The following is an 18,242-nucleotide window of genomic DNA, read 5'->3' as shown; positions in this document are numbered from 1 at the left end:
TTAAAAAAGTGTTGATTTGTTCTTACCCGAACTAGCGTACTTTTCTGATATAGCTGTGAAAGGGCCACTGTGTGTGATTACAGAAACACAAACAGGCTTTTGTTACTTGAAAAACATTTTCTCTTTCTTTTTTTCTTTTCTTTATGTGGTTTGTTGTCATTGAATAAAAAATACGAAGAATGATTTCACAAGCCTTCCTTTCAGATGTAGTATCCCAAGTCGGCCCGAAAGACCTTAGTATTTAATCAACGCCTCAACTTGCTTTATATCACTTAGTTTTCACAGAGTCTGCAGTGCTCTGTTCAGCTAAGAGGCCCTTACAGTACATTACAGATGCACAACCAGGCTTTTGTCTGTCTCCTCGGTGAGATCACAAGAGCGGTTCTCTTCCCTCTCATCACTGGTGAAGCAAGCCTGTGTTCATTAGTGATTAAGATTCAGATGGGCTCTAAGCACCTTCTGTCTTACCTGAGCAAGGCTCCTCATGGGTCGGCGGCGCTGACAGGCAGGTAGCTCTCTTAGAGTGCAGAGGAGAGCACAGAGGTACATGCTAATGTGGCAACTGTGCTGATCAAAAGGGATGCATCGTTGGGCTCCTTCTGATGGGCTTACTTATGCGGGGCCCCCTTGAGAGCTACAGTATGTACAGGCAGGAACAGAGCAGTGATCAGTGAAAGAAAGAAAGGAGGATAGAGGAAGAGAGATGGTGAGTGGAGGGGAAGAAAGAGATACTTATAAAGAGGGGGGATAAATGACAGGCATTTCATCCTTCATCAGGAAAGATGAAGACAGAAATGTAGGGAATACAGAGCAGTTAGCCTCCAATCAGTAAGGTAATGAATCAACATAGTCTTTGACTGAACCTTTCTCAGTTTTAGGCCTTGGAAATAATCATACTTATTTGTTACAGCTATTCCAATCATCTCGCTCAGCCTGTTTTTATGTTGATCTAATTTCCTTTATTATCTGGTGTCTGACAGCAAATACGCTGTCAGTCATTTGTGTTTCTGTGAGGATTGTGATTTTGTCTTTTTTTTTCTCCTCTACGTTACTCTGCAGCTGAGCTACATCTTTCTGCCTGGCTGAGCTGACAAGTTGCACGTCCTTCTAGGAATGCTGATGTTGATGATACTAGTGTGTGTGTGTGTGTGTGTGTGTGTGATGTTAGCTTACAGTGCATTCTAATACCTATTTTAAATATTGATATCATTTCATAGTGGAGGAACATGTAAAAAGAAGGAAAACATAGAAATGTAGTGAGTTTAGTCAGAGGGTTGTGCTTTCTTTAAAATTTGAATGTAACGGCCGGAGGGACCGAGGATTATTGGATATACACACTACCTTGACATCAAGCTACACTAGAAAACATTGTCCACGTGCCTTAAGGCCATTGTATTTACACACATCTCTGTGTGGTCCTGCAGAATGACCTTGTTTTGGCTTGTCCACTTGCCCATCCTTTGATCCAAATTAACTCTGCTCCTTTGGACCCCAGTTTTTGAAAAGGGGCACCGCTGCTCAGCGCTAAACAAATATGACGGTCTGTCTCTCTTGGTCAGTAATTGTTATTTGAGATAAGAGTTTTTACCCTGGAAGGCAGATTTAGTATTTTTGGAGCAGTCTTGCGCTTCACTGGCTCATCATATCTTGTGGTTTCTGCAGGTAGACATGCGAGTGAGGTCATCCATGGCATTTAGGTAGCTTCCGAAAGGTGCCTCTCACCTATTAACCTGGAGCTCCCCACGCTATCATAAAAGGGCTTTGTTCTTATTGATGTCGTTTTTTGTGCACCTTAGGGCCAGTGCTTAAACACACATACAAAACACACACACGGTAAAACTGCAAATAAATCTTTTAAGGTTAACCAGAGAGTTTTACTTTTACATCATAAATGACTCTAATATATACACCAAGTCAAATGATTGTTTAGATTTGGGGTAAGTAATTAGTTATAAACCTTAAATTCCAAGGCTGTACACGCTGTGAGGTGCAGAGCTGTGGAAACATAAACAACGTCAAAATAAAATATTAGATTATATCTTGCAGTCTTATTTAAAAAAAATTCAAGCAAAAAACCAAAAAACTCTGATTTTCTATTCTAGTATCCCTGCTACAACTAATGTTGTAATGTTACAACTAACAACTAATACTACAACCAATGGATCAAACCACCAACCTTCTGAAACGCCCTTCTCTGTCTCCAGAGCCTCTGCTTCCCCAAATATTTGTGTCAGATATGTCACAGATGAATCATTTATTTGCTGTTGTTGTAGATCTGATAGAAAATGCACAGCGCTGGGCTTCTGACCTCAAAACCTGAGGGTCAAACCGATCAGAGCCAAAGGGCCACATGTTGTTCTGGATACTGGTGTTACATTACATCACATTGATTGGCTTTCATTTGCTGGAGAATCTCCTGTTAGACAGGAAGTGACAGATTTCAGTCCATTGACCAGCTTTTTTCTCTCTCTCTCTCTCACACCCACCCACACATATATGCGCGCGCGCACACACACACACACACACACGTTTCCGCTGTGTATCTCCTCTTCTCAACCGACCACAGAGTCACAGTGAATGAATGATTGGTATTCCACATACTGGGCTTCAGGGGATTGACTGAGCTTATGACCAGCTTAGCCTGCAGTTCTGTGCTTGATTGGCAGCTGCAGTTTCCTCAGTGGAGTAGGGTGGATGGATGGTGGCGGAAATGACGGGTTGATGGGGTACTAGTGACATTTTACATCTCACGACATGCCATCCTGCATTACTCTATAAATGTCTCACTCATACTATTGCATTCAGACAAGCTCTGAGTAATGATGATGCCAGATCACTATTGAAATGCTTAATTTGGAGCCTGTTTTGGTCAGTGAAAATTTCACCAATTTTTATTTCCACTGTTAACTTCTTAACCTTCTTAAATATTATGATTATGACTAGTTTTGACATTTTTTTTAAATTACTTTTTTGTGGCATCTGTAATTGGTTTGCTCGTGGGCAATCGCCTTGCTCTTATTTTGAAAGTTAAATTACCTCGACCCAGCCAGCCCCTACCTGCAGCCGGACCGGGTTCCTGTTGTGCCGACCTGCGGTGGGTGTGCCTCCTTCTGCACACACATACATGCAGGCACCACTAGAATGGACCATGCTATTTATGTGGTGTGTTTTGCATTTAGCCTTCGATAATATGAGTATGAATCAATATATTCCTCAAGACCTCGTGTTCAGGCTTGCCGGCACACTTATGCTGTCACACTGTAAGTGGTTAAAATACATGACATCTTTGTTTTTGTAACATTTCACTGTCCTTTGCATTTACCCAGGATAATGGGCAGTGTATGTTACAGCCATTAGCCTGTCACAATGGAACCGTCTCCTGCTGGAACCGTGTCCCCTCCTGTTATGATCATTTTCATGCTATCGCAGGCTTTCGCTTTGTTTCCTGTCTCAGAGGGAACGGCTCGCTCAAGTCTTTAATGCTCTGTTTTTGTGCTCATTGAAAAGCCTCGCTTCCAACCAGCATACAGAGTAGCTACACACTTGCTATGCTGAGCCTCATTCCCCCATGGAAGAGAAATAATTTATAAAATGAAATCTACATTTGTTGTGTAAATGACCACATGCTGTAGGATATTTAATCCTGCCTGTAGTCAATCCCAGTCATGTGACTTGACCTAGTTCTCTATGCCTCCCACTGGCTGTCTCTCCCCTTTTTCTCTCTTTCTCACTTTCCTTTTTTCCATTGACTTGCTCTCCCATTGTTTTTTTCGCTGTCTGTTTTTCACTTGTTTTTGCCTCTTCTTTCTCATTTTATCTCCCAACTCGTGGTCCATCCACGTGTTGGCAGCTGCTCCTTTACATGACTGATCCAGTGACTTCTCTTTTCCTTATGATGTGTTAATATCTTGTAACAATGTAGCTGACAACTTTGTCCTTGATTATGGACTTAAAACAAACCAACTTCAAAAAATGAGACATTTCTCATATAAAAGATGTGACGCCAACTTAGAGTTAATACTGAATTTATGACTTGTCCTTGACAGCTTACTACAGTTTTTACCAACTTTTTTTTTCCTTTTTAATTTAACTTTGTCACTACAGGTGTGTTGGAAACACACTTTTCTCCAAAGTTTCTCCTTTTTCTTTGTAAAAGCTAAGTTGAACTGTACACTTCCATCTGCCCTTAAACAGTATCAATAAGCTTGTTCTCCATTTGATTGTCATGCACGTGCATGCAAATTGAGTTTTGTTTTCTTATTCATTTGTAGACATTTTGTGCGTGTTGTCAGTTTTACCTGTGCTAAGCTAAACATTGCTGTCAGAAGCTTTTCAAGAGAAAAAGGAAAGGGGTGGTGTTTTTATTACTTTTCAAACAATACCATTTAGATTGGAGGATATGATAGATGGATAAACTGACACTTATCTGGATGAAAGCGTAATTCCAGCCAGCTTGGCATATCCTCAACTGGAATGATTTGGTTGCCTCTTGGAATGTGTGGCATGCATCTGTTCCTGAAGAGCACGAGAGATCACTCAGGCTTTGGAATAATACTCCAACCCATAACAAGCCTCGGCTGTTTTACTCACCCATGGAGCACTACACACTTTACATGTCACTGAATGCATGGATATTTCCCATGTGCTTCAGAAACCTTCCAAAGTCTAAAGACATGCATGGTGAGTTAATTAGTGATTCTAAATTGCCAATAGGTTTAGCGTGTGCTTGGCGGTCTGTCTCGTTTTGTTAGCCCTGCAATGGCCTCACGACCTATCCAGGATACACTCCACTAATGTCAGCTGAGATCTACAAGCAAAGGAGTGCAATCAGTGGGTTGACCTACCAAGTCTGAAATAACGTCTAGAATTAGAGATGAAGCACAGAAAAAATTATGAATCACATGCAGTTGTGGTGCTTGTGGCTTGAATGTAATATTTTTCATGGATTCTAGATGTTAAAAAAACCCCAAACCATTCCTATAAAATGCAATAAAAGTCATTAAGATGAACCTGTTTGCAGTTGAGAGTAAGCATTTGACTGCTGAACCGAAAGACTCGGCAAGGTTGGGTTCCTCATAGTATTTCACAAGTTTTTACATAACACGTGTAAAGATCCAAAGAGCAAGTTGAGATCTTTAGCCAGAGCTTTCCTGGAAAACTGAACCTTTCCAGGTGTTTGGTAAAGATCAGAGGATTACTTAAACCTTTGGTGGAAAATCAGTTTCATTACGGCTTTCCAAAGTTTATATAACTGTTCATATATGAGCACAGACTCTATTATATACTTAGATATTATATATTTACATATAAAATGTATGCATGAATGAAGAACTATGATTTGCTATGAGTTTTCTGGTAATTCGAGTATATGTGCATTTTTGCTTTTCCCTAAGGTTCAGCACACTTAAGGTATGTCCATAATATCGGACCTGATGCATGAAGGCTTATACTGGAGAGAGCCCCGTTGTCTCCACTGGTTATTTTGGCCCAAACTCTTCATTCCAAAACTTGACTTTTCTCCATAAGCACTCTCTTCCTTGTCAGGGGTCGCGGAGTGGAGGCGAGGAAGAAGGAACCCAAACGCAGGACTCGCAGGTAGGTCAAGCCGGGTGATTTATTGTCGATGGGGTGAACACACAGAACAGAGGTAGGAAATGGCTGGCTGGCTGGACGACTGACTGACTGAATGAATGAATGAAGGACGGACGGACGGACGGACGGACGGACTGAATGGCTGACTGAACACAGGCGGAAACAACAACATAACATCAATGACACGACAACGAACGAGTAGAAACAGAAGACTTAAATACACAGACTGATGAGGATGATAATGAGAGACCGGTGAGTACACAGCTGAACATAATCTGGCTAATGGCACGAGACGAGCTGACACAGGAACAAACAGGAAGTGGAAACATTGATGAAGGAAAACTGAAAACACTGGGTCACCGACCCAGGAACCCTGACAGTACCCCCCCCCTCCAAAGGACGGCACCCGACGGCCAAAAGAGAAAAAGACCAGTACAGGGCGGGCGGAGGGGGCCCAGGACGGAGGGACGGAGTCCACAGAGAGACAAACAGTTCAGGCGGGCGGCCGCGTGGCCGGCGGCCGAGACGAGACAGTTCAGGCGGGCGGCCGCGAGGAAGGCGGCGGCGGCCGCTGAGCAGGTCCGGTGGGCGGCCGCGAGGACAGCGGCGGCGGCCGCTGAGCAGGTCCGGTGGGCGGCCGTGCCGGCGATGACGTCCAGAACGTGGCTGGGGCGACGGTGCGGCAGCCACAGGATCAGGCGAAGCAGAGGCTGACGCCGAGGCTGAGGCTGGCCCAGGCGAAGCGGGAGCTGAGGCTGGCCCAGGCGAAGCTGAAGCCGAAGCTGAGTCTGGACCAGGCGACGGCATGGGAGCCGGGGGTGACGGAGCCACAGCTTTAGGGCCAGCGGGCGCGGAAGCCCCTGGCTGGAGACAGGCAGGGCCGGCGGGCGCGGAGGCCCCTGGCTGGAGAGCAGGAGGGCTCACAGCTGGCTCTGGGTGCTGTGGCTGCAGGTCTGGGAACTGAACAGGGTGGTGGATGAGAGACTGGACTGACTGGACGGGAGGCAACTAGGGAACAGGACACTGAGCTACAGGGGACGACTGGACTGACTGGACTACAGACTGGACAGACTGGAGGACAGGAGGAGACTGGACTACAGGGGACTGAACAGGAGCAGACTGGAGAGCAGGCGAGTGAACTGACTGGAGTGGGAGCTGAACAGCAGGTGAGGGAACTGACTGGACTGAGGAGGCTAATGGATCAGCTACAGACTGAGCTAGCGAAGGAGATAGAGCTACAGCCTGGGCTAGTAAAGCTGGTGCCTGAGCAGGGGACACCTCAGCTAGCCTAACCAGGGACAGTGCGAGGGCGTGAAAGGTTGGATCAGGAGGTGGATGAAGAGGTGAAGTAGTAGGTGAACCAGTTAGCTCTTCCAAGCCTCTAGGGTGGCCAGGCTGGATTGAGGCTGCCCTCAGCCTGGGTGCTGGGACAGGCACGGGAGGTGGCTGGACACCAGTCACCCCCACCCGGGAAACAAGAGCGGATGTGGAGGTAGGCTGCGTCGCAGCTGCCCTCCTCCTGGGAGCTGGCACCGGTGTGGGAGCTGGTACTGGTGTGGGTGTAGGCCGGGCCCTAGTCATCTGAGGTGATGAAATGGCTGAGGAGGAAGGCCGAATCTGGGCTGCCGTGCTGGTGGGAAATGGCTGAGTGACGGGTGTGGAATTAGTGACCGGGTGTGTGATACAGGCAGGTTTATCCGGGAATACTCTGTTTCTTCTGCCACCACGATTTACAGTCTTTGCGGGAGCACAGCAGAAAAAATCTTCCCAGTCTACATCATCCAGGAGGGAATCTCCCCATGAATCAGCTGTGAATCTGTTAGTTAATCTGGGTGAAGTGTCAAATGAGGAGGGTGGAAAACAGTTACCGGAACTCACCACCGGGAGTTGTTGAAAACAGTCCGTGTTATGGCGGCGTGTGCGCCGCTTTCTCCGGGAAGAGGAAGCGGCCGGGGTAAACAGCTGAGCCTCTGGCGCGGTAGCCTCCATGGAGCCGAGGTGGGAGGCGTAGCCGCGGTGCCTTGGCGAAGGTGGAGGTCCGGCGAATGAGGCGGCGGGTGTGTGAACGAGGAGCGGAGCGGCGAGAGAGGGAGCGGCCGAAGCGCGGCATGAAACGTCCGCTCTCCGCGGCAAATGCTCCGGGGCAGGTGAGGCAGCAGGTGGGGGAACGCGGCGTCTCCGAGGCCCGCCCAGAGCCAGGCGAGTCCCCTCGAAGACGTGCTCTCTCTCCGAGAAGAGCCGCTGTTTTCCCCTGACCACCTCTGCCCAACGGGAAAGCGCTGCCTCCTGCCGCTCGTAGAGGTCCGAGTCCGCTGGGTTCCAATCGTGTCTTCGTGGCACGGGTCGAGTCATTCTGTCAGGGGTCGCGGAGTGGAGGCGAGGAAGAAGGAACCCAAACGCAGGACTCGCAGGTAGGTGAAGCTGGGTGATTTATTGTCGATGGGGTGAACACACAGAACAGAGGTAGGAAATGGCTGGCTGGCTGGACGACTGACTGACTGACTGACTGAATGAATGAATGAATGAAGGACGGACGGACTGAATGGCTGACTGAACACAGGCGGAAACAACAACATAACATCAATGACACGACAAAGAACGAGTAGAAACAGAAGACTTAAATACACAGACTGATGAGGATGATAATGAGAGACCGGTGAGTACACAGCTGAACATAATCTGGCTAATGGCACGAGACGAGCTGACACAGGAACAAACAGGAAGTGGAAACATTGATGAGGGAAAACTGAAAACACTGGGTCACCGACCCAGGAACCCTGACATTCCTGTCCAATTCTTTTTAAGTCCAGCTTGGGTCTTTCCGAAATATTAATACTGAATGAGAAGTGTGTATTTTAGAACTGATTTAATGTTGAATTGAAAGCCTGGACAGGTGGCAAGTGGTTTTTTTTTTCTTTTTTCAGTCTGGAGTCATCTGACCCTAATGGAGCTTTGCTGTCAAAAATCTGGAATCAGTATTGCTGGTTTTGAAATTTGCCATTCATATTTAATGGCTCCAACTTAAAGAAGCATTTTAGACAAAGAGTGCACTTTATCCTTGTTTTTGAAACTGTCTTGCAAGTCTTGCCTTGTGTAATTCTTATTCTACTGTATTATGGATTTCACTGGTTTTTTTTATTGTTATGCTGGTTTTTGGTCCACACCCATGCAGAGCAGCTGGAGCACCAGATGTTTTTGTTTCAAGTTTTGAATTATGTACTACTTCACATTAATGTATTTCACATAGGAGACTCAGTTTCTCAACATATGTATGTATTTTTTTGTTATTGAAGTATTTATGAAATGTTGCTATAACTTATTTTTTAAACTGATGTACTTATTATTCATGAGGGTCTAAAAACCTCCAAATTACCTTGTGTGCGTGTTTGTTTGCTATAAAAGCAATTTTAAAAAACAAATTATTTCACTGATGATTAAGAAAAAAAATGTGAGGACGTTGTACAATCTTTTGGTTGTAGGCTGTTAAAAATTGAAATAATAATTTCTGGATTGTTAAAGGCTTTTTACACAGTCTTGTGAAACATTCCATGTTTAACCTCTATTATCAGTAATTTCAGAAGTAAAAGCTTCTTGCCGGTGAAAAGAAAACATGAAAACACTAAACTTTTCGCTGTTGTTGAGTTGGTTAGAATTTGACTGTGTCAGCTCAAATGAGCCTGGAAGTACCAATAACGGAGAATGAGAAAATGCTAATGCAAGTCTTGACTTAAGCAAGCGTAAAGCTTGATTGTTGAATCTGGGTCAGAGTTATAAAACATATTGTTCAGAAGAGAAGAATAGATGACGTCTGTGGCAGCACAGGTCCTTCCTTCTGTTTTGACCATCGTTGTTTGTACATGTTTACATCCTCGGCATGCGGGTTGAAGATGTACTAGGCTGAGGCAACAGGAGGTGGTTAATGGGAGACTCTGTGCTCCTGTAGAGATGGAAGCGTGGGCGTGTGGAGACAATTTAGCAAGCTAACAGGAAGCGTGTTCTGGGACCTTCCGCTAAGACTCAGGCAGACAGTGAGTGGGGCACAGGTCGCTACACAGTAACACACCTTCATTTTGCCAGAGAGCATCTCTGTTCAGCTGTTGGTGCGTTAGATTTTCCCTGCAGAATGTTCATCTGTGTACCATTGTAACCCAGGTCCCACGTAACTATGATAAAAGCTAGAGTGTATCATAAAATGAAACTGGGCTTGAGTTTGCTGTATTACTAATTTATACCAATACCTTCTGATTAAATTAATCTGTATTTTATGCAAAAATTTTACCTCAACAGGTATTTATTTCTAAAGAAAAAAAAATAACATGAAGGAGAGTCACTCTTTTTTATGAAATGAACTAAAATACAATTACCAATGTAAAAATTAGTGCATGGGATAAAGATTTTCAAAATAAAACACCAGGTCCCTTAAGTTCTAACCGTTCTTTCTTTCATAAACAAAACTGTTTCCTTATACCTTTAAAGTGGAGAAAATTTCATCTTTTGAATGCCTATGGGTACAACTAAAACAGTTCTCATCAACTTAACCTCCTAAGACCCGAACTCTTCCACAGCATGCATTTTTAATTTCTCTTTGATATTTGGGCATATAGGGGCCCAATGAATGTAACAACAAAGAATTACCAGATTTTTTTATTTTTTTTACCTTATTTTTGTTTTTAAGAAAAATAAGAGCCACATATGAGGATATTTGTTTACATTTTTTGATAGAACAATAGCAGTATAATGTCCTCGTAAGTGGATATCAGGCCCTTGTAGAGCAAAATTGAGTATTTTGGTCTAAATAACCCAAAATGTGATGTCCACATATGTGGACGCCAGGTCCTAGGAGGTTAAACCACATTTGTACCAGTGTGCCTTGATACACACATTTACTTGTCCAAATTAAACTTGAAGAATAGTATTTGTTGGCCTCAATGATAAACCTTAGATGCAATCCACAACGCGATGCCTCACGACATCTTCTTTTTTTTACATTACTTTCTAACATAATTTTCTTTGATCACTCTAAAATGTCAACTATGATAAGGAAAAATAAAATCGAGGCCCTGAACTTAGGCCAGAACCGTGTCCAATTGCAACTATTAATCATAGCTAAAAATAGCACTTTTGATGCTACACTGAAGCCGTGCAGAGCAGGGTGAATACTGCAAAGTATGGCCTTAATTTTCACCCATGATCCATTAGAAGAAGCACATAAAACAAAGTTTTATCTTTCCCTTTCTGGTGCTAATATTTCACAGCTGAGAAAGGGCCAGTGTGTGCTTTGCCAAGGGCTGCTGGTGTGGGCAGATAGTCCGTCATGTGAACGGCTACTGTAAAGATCAGCAGAGGGATAGTAGATTTTTAAATGCTTCCTTGTGTCCTTCCTGCGTGAAAGGAGCCTCTTTTACCCTTACAGCTTTTTTTGAGTCCAATCACACAAATTTGATTAGAGTCGTTTGCCCAAGGAGCTACTCTGGCTGCTGGGCAGCAGTGAGGCCCTTGTTCCCCTATTTGCCCTGGAGAAAGGTTCTGACGTACACAAGTAGCCTTTGAACCCCCCCCCCCCCCCCTTTTTTTTTTTTTCTTCCTCTCTAACCTCATTTACCACACTCTTTTAGCTTTTCTTCCTGCCTCTGTCTGTCTGCTCATCAGAGGCCTTCTACTGGCTTCATCACATCACACTAAGTGAAACCTAGAACTCTTAGATGTGATCATGAACTGCTGCATTTGTGTCCTCTCTGCTGAACACTACTGCTTTGGGATGTTTTATGCAAAAATAAGAGAAAGAAAGAAAAGAAAAAGAAAATGGCACATGCCTGCCTGTTGGAAGCTGTCAGTTAAGTTTGAGTCATTCTATAAATATATTGGCACACAATGCATGGCTTTTATTTTGGGGCTTTCTGCAAACTTTATTCCTGCAGAATTCAACTCAACAAGTAAAGAAACATAAAGCAGAGTTGCTGCTTGTTGCGTTGAGCTCTGGTTGAGAGTTATGTACAGACAGTGATGCACATTCTTATCAGCATGACTAGCAAATGTCATGCCTTGTGATTATAAGGTCGATATGGAAGTAAAAAAGCAAAAGTGTTCTAGTCCAACACATTTAAGAGCCATCAAGGTGGTGTAGATTGTAGTGCACACTCCTCTGCAAATGTACTGGCAACCAGCAGCTGTTGGACTGGTGGTAACTGGTTAGAAACCCTACTGAGTGGTCAGGTGAAATGGAGGCTATGCCTAAACACTTCCATCTGTCATTTGCGTTGAATTGTCACACAACACTTGTGTCAGAACATTAAAGTTTGTGGAAGGAAAGTATGGCATATATTGAGAACAACAATCAATCCAACAGCTTGTATTGATGGAGGTGGTGGGTTTGATTACTTGTACCCAAATTATGTATAAATGAAAGGAAAAATAAATATGTCAGTTATTGCTTTTGGTTTTGTTGCTTAACAATCCAACACCAACTAATGCAATTACCTGTATATTTTACCTTTCTCTATTGATTAAGTGAAAGTTTTTTCCGTCAATAGTTTTTAGAGAAAAAAAGTTATCAAAACTAGAAAAAGGCTATAGGTTGTAGACAGACAGACTTCTCAATAACAGCCCTAATGTTACTGTTTTAAAAAAGGTCATTCATGTCAATTCTACCTTTTCTATAGAGGCTTTGCAGCTTCGAATGTGACACCAGGGCAGCTTCATTATCCTGACTGTGTGAAAGTGCAGACTCAGTTTCAGACAAAGTAGGAAGGAATGTTTTTTTTTTTTTTAAGAACCGTTACAGAAAGGTGCTCTTGTTCATTTCAAAAGCACCTCAGTTTAGGTCTCACAAAACACAGTCGCTTAATAAGTCATTCAATAAAGCTGTCCAGTTAACTTTTTTATTGCCAGTCCAGACCTCAGCAACAGTTGGTTTTGTGACTCACAACTTAAAAGTAAAAAAAAAAAAAGGGTGTTGCAGATTTTAGTCACAGTTTTTTCTTTTCTTTGTTGTTGTTGTTGTTTTTCAGTTATGATTAATAAACTTCATTCCAAAGGTAGTTTTGCTACAAATAATCTAGGCTTGTTGTGGCTGAACCTGAAAATTATGTCTTCCTGCCAAGGTCTTCACAGGTCTGTGTCAGCAGATTTTGCCTTAACCGTTCATTGTGACTAAAATAAGCCTCATAATCGGAAGGAAGAGCAAGCCATTAACCTACAGAATCTGCAAATTTTTGATTTAGATTTCAGTTTCTCTGCTTATAAGCCAAATCAGCACTGATAAAAGGAACTTATTGTTTTAGGCTAGAAATCAAATGCATAGCAGAGGCCTGCAAATCCTACAAGTGTGTGATAAGGTCTTCCACTGACCTCTGTCTGGTTTGGATACTCAGGGACCCCTGAGGTTTCACTAACAGGGGGATTATATTCCAGGGAAGTAGGAATTCCTCTTATATGTTTTTTCTCCCCAAGTCCACTTGAGGTCCTGCTAAAAAGGTGCATGTATAGTGCCTGTTCAGTCACCAGACGGTAAAGGTTAGACAGAGGTCTGCTCAGAAGCCTGCATTCACTAAAATTTACCCACTTGGACCCAAATGGGCGCTTGCATACTCACGAATGTGGAAAGTTTAACACCTGTCTAACGTGGTTGAAGCTGAGGTGAAATTTTAGCCCAGAGGTAGTGTTTCTGAAACTGAATGAGGGCGTGTAATCAATACAGAGAGGCATGTAAAAACAACAAGTGCATTATTTCCAAGTTTGTAAAATATGTCATAGCTATTTTTTGAACAAGCATCATGCTATTATCAGCAACTAGGTGTGGCTTCTAGAGATCATTGATTTTTTTTTTTTTTTTTTGGCTTTGTTGTCGTAATAGATCTGCCCAGACTTTGCTCTGGCTGAGATAAATGCAAGTTTAATGACATGTTTTTTGTACGGCTTCTTTCTTCAAAATAGATTTCACCTAGTGGGAGGGAAGACAGTTTGCTGATGAAGCAAATACACGCAGGGACAGGCAGGCCGCTTTCCATGCTGATGATCAACAAATAAGGGCAGCATTCCTGTCATTTCTGAGAGGAATGCTTCACTCAAGAAATGTTTGATTATCAGTGGATGGATCCTGTATCTTATATATCTAAACAGATGGAAAAAAAAAAAAAGATTTGCATCTGTACACAGGATTTTTTTTATTGAATGGTAACTACAGGCATAAGGAGGTGATGTAGGTGGATGATGGAAATCAGATGAAAGTAAATAGCTACGCTTGATGTGTGTCATTTAAAATGTAAACAGTGTGTTACAGTAACCTCTGACATAGTGCTAACATAAGAATGGGCCAATTAATTTCATGATTAATTAATAGATTAAAAAAACGACATTTATATCATAAGCACAGAAAAAAAATTTAGCTTAAGGTGGGGCTTCTGCTGGTATTGCTTTTGTAAAAAATAAAAATAAAAATCAATAAACTGATGTAAGACAAAAAAAAAAAAACAGGAGGACACTTGGAACAGCATATCAATGTAATTGTATGCTATTTTATACACAGAGAATTCAGTAAAATACATATCTCAAGTACATGTCGGCAAACACAATTGAACAGTTGAAATCTCCTTCTTCTATGCATGGAGGTTTGAGGCCTCCTCCAGCCGAAGGTGCCAGTCATGATGGTAACAGTAACGGTTGATGGCCCCCGCTGTCCCATCCTTCCAAGCACTCTATCAGGATCTTAGCCCCTGAAGTCCCATAAAGGAAGGGCTTTTTTATTGCACCTTGGAGATGCATTAGCGGGCCAATGAACTTTGACCTTGGGCTTGTTCACTCTGGCAACATACTGTAGGACATGAACAATCCTTACTCTTCAGGAGAATTCAGCTAGGAACCCTTAAACTCATAAATGCTTGAATGCATTTTCTTCAACAGGCCCCTGTTTGTGAGGTCTTGTAAATTCTGGAGACCTAGTCGTTGGTTTATCTGCAGTAAATAAAAAATGTGCTTAAATAAAAATGCTGCAGATTTCACCTTATCAGTGGGTTTTGTTATAACGCCACATTTACACACCTTTGTTTCATTAGAACCTTGTCATTAAGCCTTTCTTTTATTAGCTTTATATCAATAAAAAGCCCTTCTTTCATTAGCAGAACATCTCAAAGGCTTGCCTTCATTAGCACAAGGTTGTAAATGCTAGATGGGATTTCATTAGCAGGCTGTCTTTAATGAGGAAACTCCCAGCGTGTTTACATTGCCCTGATCCCCCATGATGGCTGGAAAGGATAATGCCAATTGGCTGTTAAAGGAAGGTTTTGAGCTTGTCCCTGGAAAATTGGATCATGCAGTTATTAAAGCCAATGAGATCCTTGCCGCTTAGAAGTGAAGTGCAAGATCAAACACTTTAGTAATCAAGATCCTGCTTGAGTATATGAACTAAGGCATAATGATGCAGTGCTGGAGAAGATTTAATGACGAGACATGTACCAACCTTACCTTTTACGACAGCAGGTCCGGAACCTGCACATACATGTCGTACACTTTCATCAAGTCCTTCAAGGTTTAAAATGTAAAGCCCTTCACTCAAAATGATTTATCGAGCCAACAGGAAAAAAAAAAAGACGGATTCCTGTCAAATGTATCATTCTTGAAGTATTTTTATAGCTGCCAACTAAACATTTGATGATTCATTCCTTTTAATTATGTTTTTTGAGATTTAAACTCAAGTTGTTTATCAGTAGCAACGTAACCAACTTGGTTTTTCTTCTTTCTTTCTTTCTTTCTTTTTTTTTTAACCATTTTTTGATATAAGGTAGGTGTTTTTACAATACACATTGAGGTGTTGAGATCATTTTCAGCTTCAAACAAATTTGTCTCTCTTTTGTCTTTACCTCGTCCTTATTCTGTAGTGAAATTTCAGATTGCTTTAACATTACTTTTCCCCGTGGGAACATTATTCCAGTGGATTGCTTTCAGAGTAAGGCTTTTTTTTTTGTGGGAGGTGGGTGTTGCTGTCTCCTTAGTTTACTCCTGACTTTGGAAAAGTGCAACTTGACTGGGAGGTAGGGCTCATATGGAAATGCCTTAATGTTTAGTGACATTACTCGAAGCACTATACCATGTGTCACTCTTTGGCCTCCAGCCCCTTTCTTCAACCAGGAGTGTGTCGTGTTTTTGAAGAACTTTATTTGGCAAAGATGGGAAAAATATGGTTGAGTATGGCAGAACTATTGTGTTCCAAGATTCACTCCCTCCCTCTCTCTTGCACCCTTCTTCTCCTTCTCCATGAGTACTGACACAGTTCCTTCTGAAGAACTACTCTTGTGTGTATGTTTGGTTAAAAAATGGTGTGGTTGATTCATTTTGATGTCCTTCTATTCAGCTTGGAAAGAAAAGAAAAGCCATGTTAATTTATTTCATAGTCTACAATAGAATATTCTTATCTGTAATTAATAAGGCCATAAAAGTGATTTGAGTCACTGTGTTAGAGTGGTGATGAGATGGCTTGCACAAAACTATAATCTGGTATATCATATTGAAATGATCTTAACTCATACTTGGCTTCCAAGCTAAGAGTAAAAGATTTAATTGCATTATGGTTTGAACTAATCCCATTAAATTGACAGCGCACTTACAAATCAGAACTTACTCACACAGACACACACACAGAGTCTGTTAGGGTATTGTTTTCTGAATCGCAAACATTTGATTGATGCTCATCCAAGATGCCTGTAATCTTCATGGTTCCCATAAAGCGGGGCTCGGGACTCTTTGCTGTTATTTTAAGATGACATTTTCCAACATCTGATGACAATAATAATATGATGCTCATTAAACAGTGATATAAGTGATATGCGTGACACGAGAATAAACAGGCTTTATTTTAGTTGCATGTGTTCCTCTTTGCCTGTTTTATTTAATTTGTGATATTCAAGGTGACCTCAGTCTGTTTCTTTGCTCTGACTGATCCAAACTTGAATTATCTTGCCAGTCCCTGAATCATCTGTAATACTAATGAATGTGTCGAATAAGAAAGCCCCACCTGCTCACATGTCTATATGATTGCACATGCACTTCCACGTGGTACACCCTTAAAAGCATGAAAAATAAATATCAGCATCTCAGACAGCTTATCATGGGGAACTAATTCAATATCTCTTTGCCTGTTTTAAATGTCATTCTCTGAGCTCATCTGGAGTGACATGTTTTTCATGGTGGTAATAAAGGAGCTTTATTGGGCTCAGACAACAGCGATGGGGAGGGCTCTTCCGCTTGCTGCTCTTGATGTTTGCAGAAAATCCAAAAGTCCTCCTAGGGAGTGAATAAAGTTTGGATTTGCAGAGGTCCTCTAATGCCAATAAGATCTGCTTGAGCTACCCTGTCAATAAAGATGGAGCGACTGCTTCTCTGCACACACAGGTTTTCCTTTTGGCTGCGTTGTAGGTGAAGCAAAATACCACTCATATTCCACTTTCAGTCCATTTATAAGAAATAATAAAAAATGGTATCATCATCAATCATAAAGGTTAGTGCTACTCAGTCTGGGACGTTTTTGTAATTTGATATTAATAGATTTGTAGTTCTTTAAGCTCTATCATGAACCTCTTGTATTCTTCTCTATTTTGTTTTAAGTTCATCAAATTGAGGACTTTGGGATAGTATTAGGGTTCTATAATTCAGGACAGATTTCTCCAAACATTGCTGTTTTGAACAATCTAGATTTGTTTGTTGATCTTTTCTTTGCTGGATGATGTCAGTGACTTGCGAGCACTTGCCTGGAGGGGATACAGCCTCCTCAGTTGCCTTATTGTGTCAGATAATGGCTTCCCTATTGAAAATGACCACTGCGACCCCTGAGACAGACAGTATGACGGCCTCTCCCATCCCCTTCAGGCACCCCAACTTACTCTGGTATTTTGACCACACAGAGCTGCTAACCTTAGTGCTGTGCCCAAAAGCCTTTTGCCTTTCCACAAACCAACCCTAGCCAGCGCTCTGCAGGTTCTGTCCACTCTGTGGAGCCTTCAAGGCTGGATACAGACATACAAAACTCATGGGCAGTGAGCTGGCTCTGTGCCACAAGAGAGGTGTTTAGGGTGATGTACACCTGATTACAAAGCTATACATTTTGAGCGGTATGCTCGTTCTGATGGTGACTCAATCACTTTAATGTCAAAGTTTAATCTGCTTTATCATCTTCTCCATATTCCTCCTGTCCTTTGTGTTTAATTTCTCCGTATTTCTTTCATTACAGGGTTCTTGAAGCCCCAGTGCTCTCTAGCTCCTCCGATGCAGCGAGGTCGCTCTGGTGACGCTTGTTCCTGTTTTAGCGGTGTGTGCCCCCTCCATGACCGCCGTCTATCCTCAGGTAACACCAACTTGATAAACTTCTTGGTTTCTTTGTTCTTTTGTTTGATCTTGGGAAAAATATGAGGGAATACACTGTGCAATCTAACAGGTAAGAAGTCATCTCCAAACCTGATGCACATACATGTATACGCCTCACAACCTCTGGTTTGAGGTGTGGCTCGGGGACCCTTTCAGGAGGCAGTGTTCCGTCTGGTTTTTATGATTAATGGTGTCTTTGCATGTGGAGCCCCAATGATGGACAAGTTAACAGAGGTGCTCTGAGAACGGCCCCCTTCCTCCCACCATCTCAGTTGGCCCTCTCAGACAAGCAGAGGCTG

The 18,242-nt window shown here is 42.5% G+C and overlaps 1 protein-coding gene and 1 pseudogene across 4 annotated transcripts in view; one reads left to right on the top strand and one right to left on the bottom strand.

The window, feature by feature from the left end:
* The window catches only part of rxraa (retinoid X receptor, alpha a), a 109,179-nt gene that overhangs the window by 12,141 nt on the left and 78,796 nt on the right, over positions 1–18,242 (top strand). For all 4 annotated transcript variants that reach the window (XM_006795612.3, XM_006795610.3, XM_006795611.3 and 1 more), the window contains exon 2: positions 17,810–17,923. In XM_006795612.3, coding sequence (XP_006795675.1) covers positions 17,810–17,923 — 114 coding nt within the window. The remainder of the gene's footprint in view (positions 1–17,809; positions 17,924–18,242) is intronic.
* LOC148102143 (uncharacterized) lies at positions 4,797–7,944 on the bottom strand (annotated as a pseudogene).

Source organism: Neolamprologus brichardi, chromosome 7 (assembly GCF_056152115.1).
Source record: "Neolamprologus brichardi isolate AB-2024 chromosome 7, ASM5615211v1, whole genome shotgun sequence".
NCBI lineage: Eukaryota > Metazoa > Chordata > Actinopteri > Cichliformes > Cichlidae > Neolamprologus > Neolamprologus brichardi.
Note: the sequence above shows the minus strand (reverse complement) of the source record. Positions and strands in the feature narration are given on the sequence as shown.